Source organism: Diadema antillarum, unplaced genomic scaffold (assembly GCF_040938485.1).
Source record: "Diadema antillarum isolate AM-2024a unplaced genomic scaffold, OU_Dant_1.0 scf00000036, whole genome shotgun sequence".
NCBI classification, from domain to species: domain Eukaryota; kingdom Metazoa; phylum Echinodermata; class Echinoidea; order Diadematoida; family Diadematidae; genus Diadema; species Diadema antillarum.
In genome coordinates this window covers 4,763,078-4,788,906 of record NW_027270925.1, presented here as the reverse complement: position 1 = coordinate 4,788,906, position 25,829 = coordinate 4,763,078, and the positions used below count along the sequence as shown (strand labels likewise).

Below are 25,829 nucleotides of genomic sequence, written 5' to 3'. Positions count from 1 at the left end.
ATCGCTCCTCCCGGGCCTCACGAAGCGACCACCGTAGCCGCAACACAACACAATCTCGACATGAGTCCCGATCAAGGAGAGATCGAAGCTCAACTCACTTGCAGTCCCCCTCTCCTAACCGTGATCGTGCTCATCTCATCTCCCGAGGCCGTACCCTCAGGTCAACTAGTCCTGACTCGCGTTCATCCTCTACCGAAAGCGATGGCCCCGAGGAGAGCTTCCATATTCAGGCGCTACACCTCACCCATCGCCTTCCTCGAGCTGAAGTTTTTCTCGACAACCAACCTCTGACGATGACGGTTGATACAGGCTCAAGTATCAACGTTCTCCGAGAATGCGACTACAAAAAACTCACTGGCCTTGGTAAGCTCCATTGGACCGACATCAAACTCTTTGCCTATGGATCGACGGACTCCCTGCCCATGCTGGGAAAATTTCGCTCATTCATAAGCGTCGTCGACGACGACTCTCGACTCATTGAAGCGCAATTCTACGAAGTGGCTGGTAGCTCCTATACAACCTCCCTGCTGAGCTTCAATATAGCAGTTGACATCGGACTAGTCAAAATGCATGCGTGCAAATGTTAGGAAGACATTTTCAAGCAGCAGAAGGTGGTAAGCTGATGAAATTTGCCACCAACCTAATTTTTTTTTTTTTTAAAGGATGAAACTTCTAGAGCGCAGTTCTATCTGGACCTGAAACAACTGACAGTTGTTTCTGCCTGAAAGTCAGGGAAAGGTATTCATTATGGCAGTGGCAGGATCACATTGCGCCCCCCCCCCCCCCCCCCCATGCTCATGAAGCCAGCACTCTCCCCATGTTCCTCTTCCATTATTTCTGATTATTAGGGCTCAGCTTAGACATCCCTGCAACATATACAACTCAATGGTCATCCCATGTTCACTGTGCCCCATGCCTAAAGACCAAAAACTCTGGTGGTCCTTTCTCAGTCTCCAAACTCTATATCACATGAAGTTCTTATCATCTGGCTCTGTGTTGGCATTTTGTTGGTACTTCAGTTGACGTCATTCATTCACACAGCCTGGTTAATTTTCATATACATTAATTCAAACTCTGCATCACCGTACAATGGTAAAGTTTCAGTATAGAATTCATCGGTTCGGAATAATAAGGGCGTTAAGTTGCTACTAAAGCCATGGTGTTCGAGGCACATCAACACCCTTATCATTCTCATCCAATGAATTATAGTGCGAAATAAAGAGAAACAAAAATCATCAATGCAATGATTTAGCTGACATGAGTTTAACCTGATACCATGATTAATACACACCTGGTAGCAGATGAGAAGACAAATTGCAGTTTGTCCTCTTATTAAGATTTGCACAACTTAAAAACACAACAACAATGCAACTACTGTCACACATGGCTGTTCAAATAATAACATGGTTCAGAATACCGGTGCTGGAATAAATGCTCACATAAAAGGTATTGCACAATGTTTACATCTGTGACAAGGCATCAGTTGGTTCCATTATTTCCTTGCTTGTTCAATAATGTCCTCAGACGATCATTTTCAGCATCTTTCTGCGACACTTGCATCTGGAGTTGTGCAACCAGTGATTTCAGGTCAGCTATCTCCTGTGACAGGCAAGACAAAGGCACATGTACAAAAAGATGATTGGGAATTTTGCAGCAGAAATTATTACAGTCTAACTTGCCTACATCTCTGAAGTTGACTGCACATCTTATTTTGAAGAAGGATCAGAAGGAACTGTTCAAATTCACATTATTTGCACAAAAATCTGAAAGATGTTTAAAAAGCATTCAAATCTGAAAGAAAACCAGGGACTCTGATCTTCTAAAATGTGTTGCAAATTTCAGAATCTATACAGCATTTAACCCTAAAAGGGCTGGGGGGTGGGGGTGGCGGATTCCGTCCCCCTCGATGTTTCGCGCTATAATTCTGTAACGCGAGAAGGCCTCATCGCCAGGCTTCTTGACTTTGTTTGTTCAAGTCTCGCGCAACTTTTGAGACCAAATTTGCAACATCCGCGCATACTTTTGCGAAGCCACGCCCATTTTTGTAACGGAATGTCGCCCCAAAACGGGCACAATTTTTTGTACATTTCCTATGGAAAACAGTGCTCTGTCATGAAAGTCATAAAAACCTGATTATTTTTACAATTAATCACTTTCATTGATTACTTTTAAGCTAATTATGGTAGAAAAGTGGTCAGTGACAATTTCCAATAAAAAAAACAAAGAAAAAACAAAAGTTGAAAAACAAAGAAATACATAAGAAATTCTGAAAACAATAAAATTCATAAGAATTGAAATGAGTTTTGGAAGTTTTTGTAATGTACAATAACAGCCTGAAGGGTTCAATACACCTCTGCTGAACAAAGTCCTTTCCTTCATGTTTTGATCAAGCTAGTACTCAGTCATACTTTCTGACCCATGACGCTCATGTGCGACTAAAAAAGTAAACTAGCTCTACATATTCATTCCAATAATTTTGATCTAAAGCTACTGTAGCTTGTATACTGTTTTAGGAAACCAAACAGATAAGTGAATTGCATAGTTGCTTTGTTTGTTTGTTTATTTGTTTTTTGACTAAGGCATCTTTTGACACTGAACATTGTAACAAGAAAACTCCTGCAGAAGTGGAAGTTAACAATCAACCCCGATGAAGCAATATTCTTCATGAACAAGAATAATCACTTTAGTTCCATATATCCAGATCTGTGATGGTACTCTTTCATAAGCATGTGCAGCCCCCAGCATAGTCCCTCACCATTATAGTAGAGGCTACTATGTAATTCCGTGAGATTTTTGTGCCAAAATTGATTTTTTTGGCTAACTTTGTCAATTTGGGGGTGCTGAATCCAAAAAACTTTGGTTCCATTTTTTCCAACCACGTCTTCTGCCGCCATTTTGAATTTCAAAATGGCCGCCGTAGCAAACTGTATTTTGACCCATATTTCATAAAGTGAGCATTGTTGAAGCTTCAAATTTGGTGCAAAATGCATGAGTGTGATGTCAGACACTCTGATAAATATTTTTCTGATATTGTGGATTGTTTTGATACAATTTGTAGGCTGCCATCTTGAATTTCAAAATAGCCGCCATGGGAAACTGTAATTTGACCCATATCTCATAGAGTGAGCATTGTAGAAGCTTCAAATTTGGTTCAAAATGCCTCGTTGTGATGTCAAACACTCTGATATATCTTTTTCAAATATTGTGCATTGTTTTGTCCAGTTTGTAGGCTTCCATCTTGAATTTCAAAATGGCCGCCGTAGCGTTTTTACCCATATCCTAGGTTGAAATTATTGTAGAGGCATCAAATTTTCAAGAATGCGCATGCTTGTGGTGTCCAACGTTCCAGTGCAGCTGTTTCCTTATTGTGGATCATTAGACAGGTAACCATGTTGAAATTCAAGATAGCTGCTATATAGAAAAACATATAATACTGTTGTAAGCGCCTTAGATGAATGCCAAAATAGTTCTAGTGAGACCGAATTCATTTCCATTTCAAGCAGAATGACAGCCATCTCTCAAAAATGGTCGCCATAAATTCAAAATGTAAGGATGAGGTTCCAATGACGTCATCAAGCCATGCTGAGGGGCAAAAACTGAGCATGGGGGGGGGGGGGGGCATACCCCTGTCCCATACATGTGGGCAAGCAAGCATGTAAGCGTTACATCCCATATAGCCAGGCGGGTATATGCGGTTCCCGAATTGCGCGCTAAAGCGGTTTGTTTTTGCCTCTCAGGGAACACGTCAGTTTGCATCGTTGAATCTCGTTAATGATTACATTTAATCCCAGTCAGTAAAATATTTGTACAAAAGCAACCATTCATACAATTGAAGGTGATCTTCAAAAACTTGATGCTGCCGCTCAAGAGATTGTAGACAAACAAGTGAAAGTCTCGCAATGGCAAGAAATGCCACGGTCACCCTACCAGGCACCCCATTCACAAGCTTGTTTGTTGGCCACAAACTGAAACCAGATTTGCTAGACAATAGATATATTTCTGGAATAATGCAGAATGAATAAGGAATGAGTAGCCTCTTTCCTGATTGCCCTTGAGTGGGTCATCTTCAATTATTAAGACTTTCAAGATGCTTACTGCTGTACAGCCTATGATTCTAAAACAACAAAGGAGCAATAATAGCTCAGTTCTGTGGCACTTTGTATGTATCAGAATTCCTCCTCAATTTAGAAGACCATCACATGAGGGTAATCTCCAAAATTGTCACTGCCTTGAATCTGATGAATGTGGTGTTTGGCATTCAGCTATCAGAAACATGCAAGGGGGATATTCTAGAAAGAGATGAAAAGGGCAGTTTTCATCTTCTGTACTAAGAATTCGTATCTAAGAGAATGAAAATATATTCATTTCTCGGATAGTATGAAAAGGCCAGACATTCAGCTCGTGCAATCAAAATACACCATGTAAGATTGGATCCAAAGTCATTAAGCATAAGAGGATCACCAACTTCTCAAAACATTTCTACTGGTTCTAAAGTCTAATATACCTGTCATTATCCAGTCATTGCTGGACGATACAATTATCGGAAGGTATAAGTTCTAAGTAATTCCACAATCACTCTTCATCTTATATTTCATGGCCTTCTCCTCATTCTCACTAACAAAGGTTCATTTTTCATACCCATGCCTTAGAAATCCACAAAACTGAGCCAAATAATCGGCCTGAAAGTTGAAATACTGAGCAGTCATTTCTATCTGACACAGAGACCACATCACGGAAAGAAAAGAAACAAAGGGCATTTCATCAAAGATGCCATGGGAGCTGTCACCCGTCACTCACAACGAGGAAACAGATAGCCTCATTCCATTGTATGTATTATATGCTACTTCAAGAGCAACGGGAAAATCAGAGAAATTGATGATTATTACGTATACACTGACATTTCAATTCTCCTGATGGATCTTGTAAGTTTGCTTTACTTACTGCATTGCATGATGTCTGCTCCATCACTGGAAAATTGTTAAAATGATAAAAGTACAATTTACATTATTGAGAGATTATGTTCTGCAGTTCGTTGTGAAAAAACAACTATAAAGGTTTGCTTTTTCATGCCTTTCATGGTGCTGGATGAAGTTGAAAATTTGAGGATGTTTCAAAGCGCAGATGGACCAAGAAGTATCTGAACCTGGACTCGTGCAAAATGTGAAATGACACAGTCCATGTCTTCCAGAAGTTTGGCGTGGATGCTTTCAACCAGGACAATCTCCCGCTTTACCCTAGTAGAGTCTTGATACAACACATCGAGAGAGCAAACCTCGTCAACTCTCACAACCTAATTTGTGCCTCTACTACAGGGAAATATGATATATTACATTGTAGCTATTTCCAGAGGGTATCCATAAACTGTTACATTGAATACTTGGAGCTTCCTACACCAACGGTGACCACAGAATTCATTATCATGCTCATAGCAAGAAATGCAAAAGTCATTGTTTCTGGAAGAATTTTATAGAACCAATCCTCACCGTGTACAGCCTTAAAGTGCTGTGACTTCAAAAACTCATGCAGGCAATGAGCCTAGAAGACATTATATAGCCTATTAACGTGACTATCCCACAAATTGTTATAATATAGGGCTAATATTGTAAACTCTACAACCAAATCGTCTAAACGGGGCATTTAGTCACTCAGACACAGTTATTAAGAGGTTCTTTTGAAAGTCATTTGTTTTGACGTCAGAATCACATGATTTCCCATTCACAATTTTTACCTAAACGCTACGCTTTTAAAGGAATGTTTCCCATGGCTGCCATTTTGCATTTCAACATGGTAGTGTGCCTACGGGACAGGAAGTAGTCCCGCCTACGCAATTCACTGAAGTGATTGACTTACACATGAGTGTTCCAGCATGCTTGGGTTTGCAGTTTAATGATCTTACAGCACCAAATATGGTCGAAATCCATCTTGAATTTCAAGAGTGGCGGCCAATGCGAATAATCCATTATTACAGAATGTACAGGCCCTATGTGTGTGTTTTTAAAAGAATGTACACTGTAAGCCACCATAGACATTCATTGTTTGTAACCAGAGATATTAGCTGAAAAGCAGCCATTTTGAATGTTAAGATGGTCGCCTCGAAAGTGATCTGCAATTTCAGGGAGGGGAAAAGTGCATCTGAATGTTCAACATTATAAGCCTGGTTTATGTCCGAAATGTGAATTTTCTTTATTGCTTACAACAGCCCCTAGCAACATGAGATATTGGTCAAAATATACGTTTTGGTATGGCGGCCATTTTGAATTTCAAGATGGCCACCATCAATATCAAAATGAACCATCGTTTCAGAAAAAGATGTTTCAGAATGTCTGATAGCATACGCATGCTCTTTGCCCCGAATTACAACCTTACTTAATGTATACGATATGAGATACAGGCTCAATTACATTTGTTATGGTGGCCATTTTGAATTTCAAGATGGCCGCCAATAAAATGATCAATCATTTAAAAGAATGTGTATGTTAGTATGCCTGATATCACAAGCATGCTTTTTACCCCGAATTTATACTTTCCATAATGCTTACAACCTTAGATATGGGTAAAATATATTTCGTTATGGCGGCCATTTTGAATTTCAAGATGGCTGCCTAAAAATTGTATTAATACTATCTACAGTATCAGAAAATGGTGTACCAGAATGTTTGACATCATAAACATGCTTTTTTCATCAAATTTGAGCCTTCTATGATGCTCACATTATGAGAATTGGGTCAAAATACAGTTTGCTATGGCGGCCATTTTGAAATTCAAAATGGCGGCTGAAGACGTGGTTGGAAAAAATGGAACCAAACTTTTTTGGATTCAGCACCCCCAAATTGACCAAATTAGCCAAAAAAATCAATTTTGGCACGAAAATCTCACGGAACCCAATATTTCGACATAGTAGACTGTACTATTACCTACTAGAGTGGAATCCCATTATAACGAAGTCCTTGGGACCGGCATTTTTTTTTTTTGGTCATATTGAAATTTCATTATAAGTGAACAAATAAACAATGAAAAGCATAGAGCGGATAATGTTGCGGCCTAAACTTTTATTTCATTGTAACCAGAATTTTGTTATAACCACGTTCGTGTTAACGGGAGTGCACTGTGTACAGAATTAAAATGCTGGTTGTCTGAAGACTGCAAAGATATATACATACATCTAAAAACACACACAAGAAAGCATCGGTTCTAGGTTTCACCATTTTTCCTATTTTGTGTCTGGAGGGAAAAAAAGTACTCTTAGGCTTTACTGTTTTCAGTGAAGCATGACTGATTAAGGAATTATGGTCATGTTCTTCCACTGGAGCATCGTAGCAGCACTGCTCTTTAAGAAGGGGCCTGCCATTATTACCACGCTGGCGTTGCCAGGTACCCAATGATACACATGGCTGAAGGGGAACATCACGACTAAGACACTTTGTCGAGGGGCGCAGGCACCAGCCTGGAATGGAACTCAGGGCTTCTGATTCAATAGTTCAATGCCTTTAAACCCTGAACCACAGTGTCCCAAGCCATTCCACCTCATAATTTGAAGAATATTTGTATATCAAAGTAGCAACTAACCTTGTCTTTCGTCAAGAAGAGATTCTGGAGGAGGTCTTCAGCACTGGGCCTCTCGCTGCTATCAGGCCTCGTTAGCTGCTGTATGGCAGTGTGCTGTGGATGGAGAAGACAGTGTGAAAGGTGGAAGAGGGAATGGTGCATGGAGAAACAATACAGATGGATAGATAGATCAGTAGATATAATGGACAGCACAATAAAAAGGACTATCGCTCAAGAAAACTAAATCAATGGACAGATTATTAGAGGTAGACTGCTGATGTTCAGTTGGAGAGACATATGATTAGCTGGGGGAGGAAGAAAAGAGAATGACAGTGGGATATGCTATTGTTCATTTTTGGGTACTTTTTGACCACATGTTCTTGTTGTTTAAATGTTTGTATTCACCAACAGTGTATTTTTTTTTTTTGGGGGGGGGAAGGGGGAAAGAAATTTCTTTTTTGAAGTTTCAAAAACATCCAGGAAGCACCTGTTCTCTGGGTATGTGCTACCTGTTAATGAACATCTTTGCAATTTGGGTGAAGCCATTACCTCACTAGGCCATCTCTTGTTGATTTCAGAAGGAATGTTGCCTTTTCTAAGCTCCCTCAGACAAATGTCCCTTTCCATCGTCGTACTGAAGGGATGGTAGAGCTCAAACAAGATGAACCCAACGCTGTACATGTCGGACTATGATGAGAACAAAGAGGAAAGGGTCACAAGCATGAAAGATGACAGCTAATTACCTGTTTAAGTCAGAACTACAAGATGTGTAGCACTTATATCTTATGCCATGTCATTAGTGAGTTTAATTTTTTGAGTATTGGGACTTCCCAACAATTTTGTGAGTGGTTAAATTCGCAATTGTGGAGTACAGTACTAAAGGGAGATATGTACAAGTGCACATCATCATTGCATTTATGTCCAGATCACAGCTGATATTCTTGTATGATGTTTGATATGCGAATAGCACCTGACTTGCAAAATTTACGAAAATGAATATGGAAATATATGGTGTATACAGTTAACGATTCTAGGAAGCTGCTTATTCAAGCTCAATATATCAAATTCTAGCACAATAAAGAAACTATATGACATCCACTATGCTGTACACTTGGATAGTATGACATAATTCATTCATCTTGGATGGGAATTCCTTGACATAAGACACACTTGTATCAAATTAATCATGTGGTCATACCTTGTTGTCATAGGTACTACCTTCCAGCTGCTCTGGTGCTGCATAAGTTGCGGTCCCAACGCCTGTGGTGTAGCAGTCCGGCTCGCATGACCCACAAGACCAATCTGTGAACACAATACAGAACAGCATTACTTGATGAAGACATGTACATGTGCAGTTGATGATCTTTTTAAACAGTCATTGCAGAGTTACTACAAACACACACAAACACACACATGTCTACATACACTGTGTGTGAAAAATGGTTATAGTTGTTCAGCAATGCTTAGAAATCGACAAATGTCTTACAAGAGTTACACTTGACCTTCTCTTTGAACATGTGCCAAGCAAAAGGAATGGCAGTCATGTTAGGTGGACAAACCCTGAGGGTACAATCATGCATGGAACTAACCTTTACTGTTAGTCTTCTGTGGATGTCTCCTCATCAGAGGCGTCTTGGGTTCATTGACAGCATCCTCCCGGGCAAGCCCGAAGTCACCGATCTTCACCTGAAGTTTGGCCCCACTGTCGGTGCCTAGGAACACATTCTTGGGCTAAATCAAAGACAATAGACAGTTTTAAAAAAGGCCACAAAACTATAGATATATATATATATATATATATATATATATATATATATATATATATATATATATATATATATATATGTATATATATATATCATTATATTGGCAAGGAGCTGTGGAATTCCTTCTTCAGTGTTCTTAGTCATTCTGTTAGTAATTTTCTGCTTATTCCTTACACAGATTGTTTATTAAGCTGGAATAAGCAACAGTGCCCCAAAATACTATTTGCTTAAATATTCCCATCATCTAAACTCTCATTTCATGGGTGTATTGCCGCCTGAATATTGGTCTGATTTCAGCTAAAGTCCATGTCTATTTTTTTCCCTTTCTATTTTCTAAGTTTTTATAGCTCTTTGAATTGCCAAGCAGGCAAGTATTCTAGAGAGAGGTCTGATCGAAATCATGGCTTTCAAAGTTGCACTGTCCACAGATAAGATTACTGCAAATAAATCCCAGTCATCATGAATATAACATAATGTTGGATGTTGTATCTGTCACCGGTTGGTTAAAACAACATGTCTATCACCTACATGCAGTTAAACCTGCTTCTTTAAGAAAGCAAATGGAAAACAAAGACATACAGTAAGGATGAATCTCATGTCACTGTAACACACTTCAACTTAAGATTGCGGGGAAAAAAGGTGACCTACCGTGACATCTCGATGCAGAATGCCCTGACTGTGGATATACTTCATCCCCTCCAGAATCTGCTTGTTGATGCACTGATTGTCGCTTTCTTTCACGGCATCAAAATTATCTGGAAGATCGTGTATCAGACAGATATTCATGTATTAACTAATCATAACTGATATCAAAACAAAATATGAAGAGCGATATGACTGGTATGCATACTTGGAATTAAAATGCCTCCACTTCTCATGAAACACACTACATTTGTCAATGGAAATTCCTAGATGAAGATACAGCTGAAAAATAAATGCTACCCCATGTTCAGTGACCTTTGACCTATGACCTTGAAGGATTTAGACCAAACTTAATCAGTGCATCTACACCTCCTGTAGCATACCTGGGCTAGATAGCAAGGAAATCCACTGAATGTTTTCACCTAACCGTGGTAAGACATGTGGAACAGACGGACTGACAGACAACCTGAAAACACAAAGCCTCTGGCACCCTTTAGGTCTGAGGCATACATATACTGGCCTTTGATAATAATTCTGGACCCTTTGGTTTAAGAATAAAAATTCAACAGATTGTTTTCGTACTGTTGACCATATATGTAATAAGTTTCATTGTCACACCTAAAGTCACAGTAGAGTTTACTAACATGGTTACAAAGTAAATAAGGGTGCACAAACAGACATGCCGGAAAGAAATTGATCCACAAAATATTATTTCTTCAGCAAGATGGCATTTCATATGCATGAATAAAGAGTCTTCTTTGCTTAACTATGGTATTCAGTGAGGCAGTAGTACAAGCACCGTGACTGTGACTGCAGCTGTATGCATGCAGACACTTCGTCAATAGAGAGCTCAGTACGGTAGGGCATACAGGATGGAGAGTTAATGCTAAATGTGGTGATCTTTCTCCATTCTAATTTGTTAGTTGTTTGAGTTTTGTGGAAGGGGATGCCTGTGTTCCCTGTCCAGTGTTTAGTTGTCACATATGTGCTTGCTGGACCTAAACATACAGTGGGTAGCTGATCAATAACATAAAGAATCCAGATATTTAGTTTTGTGCATGTGCAGATCTATCTTAGGCTCTGTTTCGAATCCTTTTTGCCTTCCATCCTGAAATTAAAAGCTCACTAAAGTCACTATAATATCTGAGTAGATACATACTTGCACCCGAGATGCACTCATTGCGATTGTCCAACCACTGCCTTAGGGTGCCGCAGCATAGCTCCATCTGGATGTACAAGACAGGCGTCATCTTAAACATCAGGGATTCCGCACGAGAACTGAGGTCGGGACTGGACTCCTGGCCGTCCCAGCTAACCGACCTGTAATAGCTACTTCTGGCGGTCGTAGGCTGGTTAGGGACGCCGATGGCACAGGAGGTGCTACGGACACTGGTCATTGTGTGGCTGGTCGAGCTGGAAGTGAACAGCACTTTGACAGCCTCGTCGTAGCCAAGACTGGAACCTTTGGTGATGACATGGTTGATCTCGGTAGAATCAATTTTTTCAAAACTCTCCTCAAAATAGCTGACGTCTGGTTCATCTTGGCCTTCTCGCATGCTTGAAGATTGACCACGGAATACATGTTTCTCTTTAAAGGTGCTTGTACTTTTCTTCACTTGTATGCCTGAACTCTCACTGCTAAGTGATGATATCACCAGCTGATCCATTCCACTCTCCTCTTCAGTGTCTGGTTTCCGTAAGCCCACAGAACTCCTGGATGACTCCTGTTTTGCTATCCTTTCTCTTATTTGGGCAGCACGCTCACTTGTGTCCGAAAGAAATTGTTCCACGGTTTCATCACTGTTGAATCTCTCCTCCTCAAAAGGGACCACAAAGTCTGGATCAAACACAATCTCTTCCACCTCTGCTGCATGATTAAACTTGGTCTCTTTTGTGAAAGACATTGGTGGGGATTCAATTTCTCTGATCACTGGGGATGACACCCGTGCAACACGCTTTACATTGTTTCTCAAACTCCACTTCATTTCCTCGCCATTTTCATCCTCTTCTGAGTCATCGTCTTCACTCGACCTTGAGTTCAATGAAAAACAAAAAAGAAACAATCATATGCAATTATCATATTGAAGAGCTTTGCATACTCTTGTCTTGAATGTGTGTATGTGAAATGACTGCTGGATAACCATAAACTACTGACTGGCATTTATATCTCATAGACACACAAATGTACAGTACTGGTTGAGGTGGGGATTCAGGTTTATAACATTTCTAAGTGAGATAATGAGAAACCTCATGAAATATGAAAGAGCATGTAATTTTAAGAAGGATTCAACGTTCATTTGATGAAAATTGGTTCTTTAAATGGCTGAGATATCCAAAAAAGTGATAATAGTAAAAGGCGACAGGCCACGCCTTTTAATAGGATCTCTTTGTTTCACCGTGTGTTTGGATATCTCAGCCATTTCAAAACAGATTTTCTTCAAATAAACTTTTGATACCCCTTAGAATTGCATGCTCTTTGACATCTCGTAGTTGAGTGATTTCTGAATATCTCGCAAAACATTAAAAGCTAAATCCTCACCTCAACCAGAACTATACACACTTTAAAAGTTCATCTGGAAACACCCGAGTAGAGATATCGAAAGATCCACTCTCACATGTATGACCTTTTTGAAAGTAAAGACCTTCTGACAAAACACTGCTTGTTTAGACTCACTGGATTCGAACCCATGCCCAAACCTCAGTCACACTATTGAAAGTAGATACGCTACCAACTGAACCCCTCGCTGCCCTCAAGAGTATTTTTGCATATGGCAGCTAAGCCAGATAATTTTCTTTATATAAAGACGGAAAAAAGAAGTGAAATAGCCCACTTACTCTAAGTCATTATCATCAAGGTGGTTAGGCATCAAGAGTACTTTTTTGTGCTGCCTTCTTGACCGGCGGTGCACCTCTTCGCCGACCCACGACTGATGGTAGCGGACCACGTTGGGGTGGTTAAGACAGGCCAGGGTCTGAATCTCTCGCTACAATAATGATAACAATAATAACAAAGATGATGATAATTATGAGATGATGCCACTATTACTATAGCTACTATCATATTTCAAATACTTAGAATCTTACTATAGGATTGGTCAAGAGTCACATGATAAAGCGTAGTTTTGCCCATCACATCACCTGAGAAGAAAAGTTCGTTACACTCTATGATGAAAGTCACTTTGTTTCGCTTATCTCTTAGTCCACACAGTCCTAACGTGTGATACAACTTACAATTTTAAGTACGCGCGAAATGAAAGTGCGTTACACTTTGGTCTAACATTTGACCTGGGTCAAGTGATAGACCACAGTGCAATGCACTTTTATTTCGGTGCCGCGCGCGGGGCGCGAAGCAAATTTGTTGTTTTGTCATCTACGTGCATACATCATACAGTGAACTACGTAGCCTAAGCCCTGAGGATACCCTAAGACAGCTAAAACGGTTTCAGATGTGGAATAAAATGGGAATATCCAGGACCCTAGATATGGAATATAAAGCAAATAATCAACTTTAAGTTTCAGGCAGTGAGACAAACTACTAGCATCACTTCCTCGGCGATCTGAATGTGTGCTTTATCTTTCCTCAGCTGCACTTCAGAAAGATAGCTACATCCAGATTGCCTCGAAAGTGATAGTTTGTCCTATCACCTTCACCAACATGGATTACTTGCTTACTATTACTATTTTTACTATCACTATTACTATTTTGTACTACTATTTCTATTACTATGATGACGCTGCTATCACTGAAGCCAATGACTACGACTACTAGTACTACTACTACTACTACTGCTGCTACAGTGCTGCTACTACTACTACTACGAGTACTACTACTTCTACTTTTGCTACTACTATCATTATCACTACTTCTCTTACTGCTGTAACTTCTACCATAACTACAGGGCTGCAAACATTTCCACATCAATATGAGGGGGATTCCAAAGAGCAATCTGTGTGTTACATGCATCCTCAATGGGCAAATGTCAATCTAAAATCAGTGAGGCATTTTCATTCTCTCGTCTGGACTTGAGGAAATATCCAGCTTTTCAGGGAGCCTCCTTTGGAATTAGGGAAACCAAGCAGCCCTATTACCACTATCACTACTAATATATATATTTTTTTCTTAATCATGGCAAGTAGATCTGATTGGGACAGATGGAAGAACTGAAAACCCAAACACCAATCCCAACCTCCACCCCTCAGGCCAAAGTAAAACAAAAAACAAACCATAACATAAGTCCAACACATCAACACCAATGATGCATCTTATTACTCTACACATACACGTGTATTCCATCATTTATATAGGTAAGCAGAAATGAGCATATTCACCTGTAGATTCGACTCCTTGCAAGTAATCTTTATCTTTTTGATGGCATAGCATTTCCCGTCAAGCTTGTGTTTGACCTGCAGATACAACAAGATTTTATCAACAAACATGAAATTTATACGTTGGGCCGACACATTACATCAATGAAAACTGGTGGGTGAGGAAATACACGTAATGTATCATCGGGAAGTGTGTGAAATATTATTGAAGTTGGTTGTAATTTTCTTGCTGTTGAGATGAGCTGCATAAAGTCGTATGTCGCAAACAATAAGTTCAGCTAGCTAGCAGTGGGCTTGATGCTGTGAATAAGGATACAATAAAAAACTCATGTTGAAAATATGTGTTATTCTCAAAGCACTTGGAATAGAAGTTTAAAGGGACTGCACAGTTCTGGTTGAGGTGAGGATTTAGCTTTTAACATTTTGCAAGATATGCAGAAACCACTCTATTAGATATCAACGAACATGCAATTCTAGGGGGAATCAAAAGTTTATTTGATGAAAATCGGTTTTGAAATGGCTGAGATATCCAAAAACAAGGGGAAACAAAGAGATCTTAATAAAAGGCGTGGCCTGTCGCCTTTTATTATCATCACTTTTTTGAATATCTCAGCCATTTGAAAACCAATTTTCATCAAATAAACCTTGAATCCTTCCTAAAATTACATGCTCTTTATATTTCATAAGAGGTTTCTCATTATCTCACCCAAAAATGTTATAAACCTGAATCCTCACCTCAACCAGTACTGTACTGTCCCTTTAAGCAATAAAATAAATTACGTTAGAATATACAGAGTATTCAAATCCATGGGTTTGCAAACCTTTTTTTTTTGGGGGGGGGGGGGGGGGGTGTCCTGAGACAAGGTGAGAGATTTGTTATCTCCCTCAATAACAGTACAAACCTCTTGGAATGGATCATTTTGTACAGTATGTTCTCTCCTGTACAAAAGATCATCTTCTGTATATATAAGGTAATATCAAGTAACTGTGTAAATTGCATGAATAGATGAAACATGCACACATGCAGAATATCATGCAATGCATTAATTTTTCAGCAAAGTTTAGTGTAAGTGTTACAAAATTCCTCACTTTGGTATTTTGGTTTTTCATCTGATTTCTTAAAGAAAAAAAAAAAGCCCTCACCCCTCCTCGCGTCCCCCCCCCCCCCCCCATGCACATACTTTTTAAGAATGATATTCTTTATTTGAATTCCATTCAATATCAGGCTCATTTTCACAATAATTAATGTATACGCCGAATATTTCGTGAGGTTTTTATTTTCATGAATATCACGAGTCAGGTGCTATTCGCAAAATAAGACACGCGAAGACATTGACTCTGATCCCGATGTGGATGTGACGTAAGTGCGTAAATTTCTCCGTTCAATACGGGACTCCATGATTGCGAATTTAACCACTCGGGAAATTGTTGGGAATTCCTGATTTGCCAAAATTTAGACTCGCGAAATATATGCCGTATACAGTATTATGAACAAAAATAAGCAGTCACTAAAATAACATACACACACAGACACACACAAAAGAATCTCAAATGCTTATGCCCTCCTAGTGATGTTAACTTCACCTCATACACTCTTCCATATCCTCCTTCACCAATTTTCTTCTGTTCAATGAAGTCTGCCTGGTAGCGCTGGGGAAAGAACTGAGACTGGTCTGCTGCCGGTCTTGGCATCCACTGGCTGTAGGTGATTGGTAGGAGTGCTCCACGTCCTGACCCATCCACGACATCCTGAACATTGTCGACGCAGAGAGAGGAACGGCAGAAATGCAAACAATTCCATGGTACTGTACGCTGCTATTTTCGCGAATTTTATGAATCACAGTTGGATTGCCGATTTAACAACACACGAAAATGCCTCCATGCGCTGTGTTAATAGAGCATTAACGTAAAGGTTGGCGTTGATTTGCAAAAACATCTCGCAAAAATGTCTATGACCTCATTATTCGCGAAAATATCTGTACGCGAAAATATAGCGTATACAGTATGAGTTTTCTTCACCCCTCTGCTTAATAATCTCTTGCTTTCAATTCTGTGGTTGCACAGCACGGGGAATTCCCCTCCAAATTTATCTGTTCTTCTGATTCATGGCGTTGTAAGCAGAGCAGCGATAAGGCCACAACATGTTGTAAAATGCATCCTGATAATTATTAAATAAAGGGTGGATGGTAAAACAAGGTTCAGGCTCTGGCACCCAGACTATTCCGACTCTAAGGAGTATGGGAAAGTTGTTACAAGAAGCTACAATTATACAGTGTAAATACATGTCAGAATTAAATCTTTGTTTTGTTTTGTTTTTGTTCGTGTGTGTGTGTGTTTTGGCTTCCACCTACCTCACTGTCACTTGAGAGTGAAAGGGATACAAGCTCCTTCAAGAGCAGACCAAAGGGTACTCCGCAACTCTTGATGGCCTCAGCTGAGGCCGGGTCTATGACCTGATACGCATAGAAGGAGCAAGAGATAAAACCTCATTGAGTTGAAAAGGAAATAAAAAGGGTAGACACACAGATATGGACTTGGCTTTGGCAAAAACTGACTGTCTTTTGTTAAAGTTTGTCTGTTTGTTTGTTTGTTGCTGGTTTTTTCCTGTAACTACTGTTCTTGTGGTACAGGCTTCAGTGAACAAAGTGCGTATCATCATCACAAAGAATGTGAATTCACACACTTCAACAAATTTCACTTCACATAACATCACCACATACAGTTCCTTGGTTGGTTCTGAAACTAGCACAATTCAACTGCAGTATGCAGTAGACTGGCATACTTCCAACTTCTCAAAAGTTCACTATGTCATAAATATGACCCTTCATTCACTTACAGATGAATTGCCCTGCACTTTACAGTTGACCTTTGATCTTAATAACCTCTTTGCACGACCAAAATATTTCTAAATACATTTCAATCCTAAACAAATTACATTACCCTTGACTATCCAAGCCTAAGTTATGACTGGAGGTGATTTCAATGAAATTTAATCTTTGACCCTGACATCTCACCCTTACCACGTTATATGACACATGCCACATTACCAGATTATTTTAGGTACCATTGCTTATATCCCTGAAAGCTGAAATTTTGGCAAGAAAATTAGTGTAACCAAGAGTGAGCGGTCATTGATCTTTGAACTAGAGGCAATTTTGCAAAAAAGAATCTAATCAACATATCTAAACCTCATGTTGCATAACTGGGGAAAGCATTAAAAAACAAAAGACAAGGAAAAGTAGAAATTACGCGGTGCGTAATACATGTCCCCGCCGGAAGTAGCATTTAGTAGCAAAACGTACAATATCTATAGGTAAAAACTCAAGGTCAAAGGTCAAAGATGTCAAAGGTCAAAATTCTGTGTAGAAGTTTTGAAGCCCTCACCTAGTGCCATCACATAAAGCAAACAGAATCGAAACCGGGTTAGAAATGGCGAAGGAGAAGCATTTTGTAGCCAATGTACAATATAGGTCAAAAATCAAGGTCAAAGGTCAAAGAAGTCAAAGGTCAAAATTCTGTGTAGAGGTTTTGAAGCTCCCATGTAGTGCTATCATATAAAGCAAACAGAATCAAAATTGGCTCATAAATGACAGAGAAGTAGCAAATTGAACATTTTGATCACACACGGACGCACACACAGACGGACGGACGGACGGACGGACGGACACGGACGGACACACACACACACACTTAGGAGCCCGTTTCATAGTCCCCTGCTCGAACTCGTTCGGCGGGGACAACAAAACCTTTAGACTAATAAACAAATTTGGTTTTAAATTACTTTAAAGGGAAGCAGTCCTGAGATTTTCACTGTACTGATAATTAAGAAGAGTAAAGAGTATAACCTTTCACCAATTTATACGCGTGGACATCAAAAATTGTCTCCGTACGCGATTTTTAAAAAATAATTCCTGCAAGCGATCGTGTAAGAGCCTGCCAAAAGGTGCAACGTCATTGATGCCCTACTCTCAAGTTGACAGCCGTGCCTCAGAAAACCAATTTAGGTGTTCAAAATGATCATATCTGATTTTTTCATAAAATGTGACAATATGTGGTTTTATTATTTCAAACAAAATATTTCAAGCTTATTTATATATACAATTAATATAAGAATAAATAGTAAACATGTATTTATAAATAACTAGGGATGACGAGCAGAACACCGCTGGAAAGAGTTGTGCATCGATGACGTATGACTCTCCTCCAAGACTTGCTCATTTGCAGAGTCACACTTTTTAAACCGAAATGTACGAGCTTATTTGGTGATTTGAAAGTTTGTTTTTGATGAAAGTAGTTAATTGGAGGTACAAACAACAACATAGTTTTTTTTAATTTCGTGAGGACTGCGTCCCTTTAACTTATTAATCACCCATAACTGGGGGTGGGACTACATAAAAAGAACAAAAGATTATTGAATGAGTTACGCATTCTTCTTAACTTAATGTAAATGAGATCTATGACTTACCAACAGTCAGAAAGACTAGTAACCCTTCAGGGGCAACGGCATAACAAATCACACATTGCCACATGTATATTAGTCTGGGTGCCAGAGGCTGAACCTTGTTTTACCGTCCACCCAATGTTTTTTGATGGTTTTAACCTATTTTGGGGGTGCTGAATCCGAATCTGGATGATGCAACTCTTGCATCCCTGAGGGTTTTGAGATATTCAAGATGGCCGCCAATATGGCCGCCCAAACCGGAAATTCCCATGTATTTCCTTCTAAATGGTGAGAAATTGAAAACAATTGATGGTTTTACCCTATTTCAAGGGTGCTGAATCCGAATCTGGATGATGCAACTCCTGCATCCATGAAGTTCTTGAGATATTCAAGATGGCCGCCAAAATGGCCGCCAATTAGAACCGGAAATTCCCATGTATTTCCTTCCAAATGGTGAGAAATTGGAAACAATTGATGGTTCTACCCTATTTCGAGGGTGCTGAATCCGAATCAGGATGATGCAACTCTTGCATCCATGAAGTTTTTGAGATAGTCAAGATGGCCGCCAAAATGGCCGCCCAAACCGGAAATTCCCATGTATTTCCTTCTAAATGGTGAGAAATTGAAAACAATTGATGGTTTTACCCTATTTCAAGGGTGCTGAATCCGAATCTGGATGATGCAACTCTTGCATCCATGAAGTTTTTGAGATATTAAAGATGGCCGCCAAAATGGCCGCCAATTAAAACCAGAAATTCCCATGTATTTCCTTCTAAATGGTGAGAAATTGAAAACAATTGATGGTTCTACCCTATTTCGAGGGTGCTGAATCCGAATCAGGATGATGCAACTCTTGCATCCATGAAGTTTTTGAGATAGTCAAGATGGCCGCCAAAATGGCCGCCAATTAAAACCGGAAATTCCCACTGTATTTCCTTCTAAATGGTGAGAAATTGAAAACAATTGATGGTTCAACCCTATTTCAAGGGTGCTGAATCCGAATCTGGATGATGCAACTCTTGCATCCATGAAGTTTTTTGAGATATTCAAGATGGCCACCAAAATGGCCGCCAATTAAAACTGGAAATTCCCATGTCTTTCCTTCTAAATGGTGAGAAATTGAAAACAATTGATGGTTCAACCCTAATTCGAGGGTGCTGAATCCGAATCTGGATGATGCAACTCCTGCATTGTTGAAGATTTTGAGATATTCAAGATGGCCGTTAAAATGGTCGCCCAAAACGGAAGTTCCCATGTATTTCCTTCTAAATGATGACAATTTGAAAGCAATTGGTGGTTTTTATCTTATTTTGAGTGTGCTGAATCCGAAGCTGCAGGATACAACTTTTGCATCCTTAACGGTTTAGAGATGGTAAAGATGGTCGCCAAAAATGACCGCCAAAAAGGGAAATTCATAGGTAGACCCCCTATGTCCTTCTAAATGGTGTAAAATATAAAACAGTTGGTGGTTTTACCCTATTTTGAGTTTGCTGAATTTGAAGCTCCAGGATACAGCTCTTGCTTCCTTGAGGGTTTCGAGATAATAAAGGTGGCCGCCAGAATGGCCCCCAAATGGCCGTCAAAAACGAAATTTTCCATGTAAGCCCTATATTACCTTCTAAATGGTGTAAAAATGAAAACGATTGGCGGTTTTACTCTATTTTGAGGGTGCTGAATCCGAACCTGGTTGATGCAACTTTCGTGTTCTTTTTTAGGGTTTTGAGATGTCCAAGATGACCACCAAAATAACTGTCAAAAATTGGAAAATTTTAGACCCTATTCAGCACCGTGACCCTCGAAACTTGGTTGTTTAAATTTGTCCATTCTTTACGGTTTTTAGATGTCCAAGATGACAGCCAAAATAAGTGGCAGAAATTCCATTGTTGATATATTTTTTCTCAGTGGTGAAAATTTTAAAATAAATTGATTGTTTTACCCTATTTCGAGGGTGCTGAAGGTCTTTGAAGGTTTTGAGACATCTATAAATGCCCTGTATAAGTGGAAACTCCTCAACATTTTCTTATACTTAAATGGTGAAGTCTTGTGCTCTAAAGCGAAGCGGGGGATTAAACCCAGGGTGAAAAGCAATAATTCGTATTCTTACATTCAACTCAGTTGAGCAGATTTGTCAAATCAGCCAAAAGTTTTTGGCATCCAAAATGACTGTCACAATGATATTGTGATAAACTGAGATATTCCGATATGTCTCAAACGGAACTTTAACACGTACTGGAAAAAAAAAAGTGATATTGACATCATACTGAAACGTACAAACACAAAGATATGACTGAAAATTCCTTTATGCATAATTGTGATAAAATAATGTTTGTGGTCGCAAATATGGCTTAACAGATGTGAAGTTAATCCTTTTCGGCTATCAATAGAGTGAAATTGAATTATAGCATGCTGGTATTTGTTGTTGAAACTTGTCTTGTATTCTGACGAGTCTCGCCTCGTATTTGTATGAAACTTGTCTCATATTTTGATTACGTCATTGGAAATTGTTGCATCCATGACCACTATAGTAGATATCACTAAGGGTAATTTCAAAAGCACTCTGCGCGATTATGATATTCGTAAGTATAACCTGGATTATCAACTATTACCTTACATGTTGTTGTTTGGTTTTTTATTCAGTTTTTTTTAAACAATGCGTTACCTGTGATTTGTCCATCCCCTCTTGTGTGTTTGTAATATATGAATATATATATATATAATGTTACATCATATTGCCGAAAAAAATAAATGAAGCATAACTATAAAAATGTTCAACTAGTGTCTCCAATAATGTCATCAAGACCACCAATATAAACCAGTTAACCAATTTAAGTGTTCATGGATGAAGAGATTTGAATTGCTTAAGAATTAAGACAGGTAATGTTGGGAAATTTCAGTAAACTTCTCTACATCACTATCACAATACGATTTAGATGAACCGCTTGCACACTTGTATCGTACCAACTCAAAGATATCCGGTAGAGCTGGTTTCACTGTATTATACAGCAATTTCAAACTGTTCCATTGACGAAAACCTGAAATCTATCAGTCAAAACTAAGATAGGGTAAAACCATCAATTTTTATCAATTTCTCACCATTTATAAGAAGGAAATACATAAGAATTTCCGTTTTGGCGGCCATTTTGGTAGCCATCTTGAATATCTCAAGGTGAATCATCCAGATTCGGATTCAGCATCCTCGAAATAGGGTAAAACCATCAATTGCTTTCTATTTCTCATCATTTAAAAGCTAATTCATAGGAATTTCCGGTTTTAATTGGAGGCCATTTTGGCTGCCATTTTGGCTGCCATTTTGGCGGCCATCTTAAATATCTCAATACTCTCAAGGATGCAAGGGTTGCATCATCCCGATTCGGATTCAGCACCCTTGAAATAGGGTAGAACCATCAATTGTTTTCAATTTCTCACCATTTAGAAGGAAATACATGGGAATTTCCGGTTTTGACGGCCATTTTGGCGGCCATCTTGAATATCTCACATCCCTCAAGGATGCAGGAGTTACATCATCCTGATTCGGATTCAGCACCACCGAGCTAGGGTAAAGCCATTAATTGTTTTCAATTTCTCACCATTTAGAAGGAAATATATAGGAATTTCCGGTTTTGGCAGCCATTTTGGCGGCCATCTTGAATATCTCAACATCTTCAAGGATGCAATAGTTGCATCATCCAGATTTGGATTCGGCACCCTCGAAATAGGGTCAAACCATCAATTGTTTTCAATTTCTCACCATCTAGAAGGAAATACATGGGAATTTCCGGTTTGGGCGGCCATTTTGGCGGCCATCTTGAATATCTTAAAACCCTCAAGGATGCAAGAGTTGCATCATCCACATTCGGATTCAGCACCCCCGAAATAGGGTAGAACCATCAAAAAACATTGGGTGGACGGTAAAACAAGGTTAGGCCCAAAAAGTGGCTTTGGCACCCAGAGTATATTAAAGTGGGCTATTTTTTATTTTTATTTTTTTGACAAGAGCAAAGTTCTCTAGATTGACCCAACCTGCAGCTCTCTGAGTTTCTTGAACATCCTCTTAAAGATCCTCTGCCGCTTGCTGCCGCTCTTGATCTGAGCTTGACACCAGCCCTTGAGGAGGGTGATGAGGATAACATCCTTGTGCAGATTGGCAGGCTGGAGCAGCATGAGGGCTTTCCCAGTGTCAGCTGACACTGCATCTGAAACTACAAAATGATTGAAAGAGATTATTGCTTCCTCTTTTTCTTGAATGATCAATGTAGAGCTGATGAGACTAGGTTATCCACCAAAGTAAAATATCAACTAGAGCATTTCCACTGTGCTGACTGAACTGTGTTTTTGCCTTCTTACACAGTCACCAAAATGTACATTCCACAAGTATGGCCCATCAGTTAGGCTCATGTAAGCAGGGATAATCATGAACTTTGACCCCACAGATTGACCCATAAGCCCTTTGAATAAAGGGGATATTTTCCACTTACACGCTCTTATAAATTATCATTGGACCTCCCTGATCCCCATGCTAAAGTGCATATTAACTTTGTGCCCTGACTATTGACACCTCTCATTTCATCTCATTATAGTCCATTTTTACCTGTCCGATCAAATCAAAACACTATGGGACATTCCTGGCTATATCAATCTACAGTGATCACTGACCTTGATCTTTGACTCATACCATCACTACCATCAACCATAACATGTTTAATAAACAAGCTTCACACAAATAATAATAAATATGTATACAATTTATGCAAATTCCCAACTACTGGGTCAGCTGTTGTGATTATAATATGAGAAACAAAATTATACAAAGTTGTAACTGAAATTTTTTCCACCTTAATAAATGAGGGCAACATGCAGAAACATGTGGCTGAAATCATTTCACTAACCTTACCTTGGCAACGTTGAGACAACATTCAGAGAACAAATTCCTAACCTCAGACAATAAAGCACCAGGAAATTACATGCACACCTTAAAAAAAAAATGAGGGTAAAAGAATATTAATTACCCGCACGCTACCCAGACGTTGTCACAGTAACTGTAGTTTAGAGAAGAAAAGTCATAGATTCACTCAAAGGGTGCGTTCGAGCGCTCTCCTAAAGCGAACTGTACCGTACCGTACCCGCGCCAGAGGAGCGTTTGAACGCTCCTAAAGTGTACCGTACCGTACTGTACCGAGCCAAAAGTGGACCACTTCCCGATGTGCTCCAAAAGCGTACCAAAGCGTACTAAAAGTTCGTTGTAAAGCATGCGCGTATCAAGCACATACGTCACAATGCAAAAAATCATTCTCTTTGTTCGGGACAGCTGTAAGTAGTTCAAGCGAGAGGTGAATGACATTCCTGCTGTAAACAAGCGTGACCTTTTCTAAAAATAACTCGTGAGGTACGCTTCCTCCACAGAGCGCTCGAACGCACCAAAATTGGCATGGTACGGTACGGTACGCTTTAGTTCAGTTCGCTTTGGTTCGCTTTAGAGCGCTCGAATGCACCCATAGACAGATAAGGACCATGTTTTACATTCCAGAATTAAAGAAACAAAGAAAAAAAGAAAAAAGAAGGGAGAGTAGGTGTTCTTGGATTCAGCTACATACCATCTGGACTCTGAAGAGGCGGAGGAGGAGGACGACGTCCACCAAGTCTCTCCTTCATCTCTTGCTGCATTTCTCTTTGGCCCCCCATATCTCAGCAGGATGGACACCAGTGGCAGTTGCTCGCTCTGCAAACGACAGTCATGACAGTGGACAGAGATAAATATACTAGACTAATCAAACTCCCTGAAAACAAGTGCCTACACATTTTTTCATTTTTCTGTTCACGTTAAGCCCGTTGCCTGTCGCAATTTATACAGCGACTGGGCGCATGGGCTGTAACGTAGTTAGATACTCGTCTCTAACAAGCTGAACAAGTAGCTAACTAATGTTACACCTGTCTAGGCTATTAAAGGCCGAGTACCCCGAGTCTGGACTGGCGGCTGGCAAGTTATGTGTTGTGTTGAGTGTGTTAGGCTGCGTTCACATAGAAGTACATATATGTATACAATTCGGGCATACGGTGCGCGTTTTTGAGGGCACGCGAATAGCTTGAATCGAACGATAGGATTTCCTAACACTGGGTCATATAAGAGGGCACTATTCGAAAATGCCGGATAGCAAAGAATAGTATAGGCTTAGCATAGTGCTTAGTGGGAATCGCGCTTGTTCAATTTTCAAGCAGCCTAAACCATCTTTCGTTTATGAAATGATGAAAATTTTGGTCTGGATTTGCCCTTTAGCAAAAATAAGCGAGTAGACTGACATTCTGATGCAGTTTAGAAATTGTTTATTTAAGATTGCTGGGATGATTGTGTAGGAGCAGGAGGAAGAAATCCTCACTGCATGGGATAGGGAGTTGATGGTGCGGGTGATGCCATGGTGTACTGGGTCGACTTGACGGCGCATGCCATAGCGAATAGCGAATAGCGAATACCGTATACCGAATACCTGGATCTGGATCTGGATAAATACGCTGAAAAACTCTGGATAGAGTATCACTCAGCACTGTGGTGTGATGTGCAGCTAATCACAACGGAGGTGACGCTGGAGCGCTTCTTTTATGTGTCAAATTTATGAATCTGCTTTATATTACTCGGCAGAATTATGGAAAAAGGAGTTGGCGAGAGCAGTTGAAGAACCGTGTGAAGTAGAATAATTATCAGGATGATAACCCTGTAGGCCCTATACTTCTAAAGTTCTATGTGAACGCAGCCTATGGTGGCGGACCGAGGAGGGTGAAAAAAACCCAACCCAAATTGGCCAAACAAACAAATAAACATTAAACAAAAACAAACCCAACTAAGTGCTAAGGCCAAGAGGAATACTACTAGCAAATTTTCAGAGTTTGCGTTTAAAATTTATGAATGTTTATTGTTTGTGATCACTTACCTAGAAACTCTGGAGTGACTGGGAGCTCAGTGCCCAAGTCTTGATAACAAGAATGTTTAAGCAGTAAAAATGCGCTGATCGAGTAAAAGGAGCTCCTGAACGTTACAAGTATCCAGATTTCGCGGCTCAGCACGAACTCACTTTATCTGTTTAGGGCCTACTACGAATCTAAGATGACGGTCTGAAAGT

General features: G+C 39.7%; 1 protein-coding gene across 1 annotated transcript; it reads right to left on the bottom strand.

Annotated features, from left to right (window-relative positions):
• Positions 1–976: 976 nt before the first annotated feature.
• On the bottom strand, positions 977–25,786 carry LOC139708657 (eukaryotic translation initiation factor 2-alpha kinase 1-like). Its single transcript, XM_071620595.1, has 14 exons — positions 25,641–25,786; positions 24,312–24,436; positions 22,741–22,919; positions 16,631–16,732; positions 15,864–16,028; positions 14,283–14,357; positions 12,789–12,937; positions 11,113–11,984; positions 9,960–10,066; positions 9,135–9,276; positions 8,744–8,847; positions 8,095–8,232; positions 7,567–7,659; positions 977–1,599 (listed from the first exon to the last, which is right to left on the bottom strand). Exons 2-14 carry the CDS (start codon positions 24,397–24,399, stop codon positions 1,480–1,482), a joined length of 2,334 nt encoding a protein of 777 aa, XP_071476696.1. The 5' UTR covers positions 24,400–24,436; positions 25,641–25,786; the 3' UTR covers positions 977–1,479.
• Between the last annotated feature and the right edge of the window lie 43 nt (positions 25,787–25,829).

Excerpts from the sequence above, each read along its gene's own strand:
- LOC139708657 (XM_071620595.1), bottom strand. The coding sequence starts at position 24,399 with ATGGGGGGCCAAAGAGAAATGCAGCAAGAGATGAAGGAGAGACTTGGT. Across the intron at positions 11,985-12,788 it reads CTTGATGATAATGACTTAGA|GTCGAGTGAAGACGATGACT; the intron begins GTAAGTGGGCTA and ends ATTGAACTCAAG. Across the intron at positions 10,067-11,112 it reads TGAGTGCATCTCGGGTGCAA|ATAATTTTGATGCCGTGAAA; the intron begins GTATGTATCTAC and ends ACGATCTTCCAG.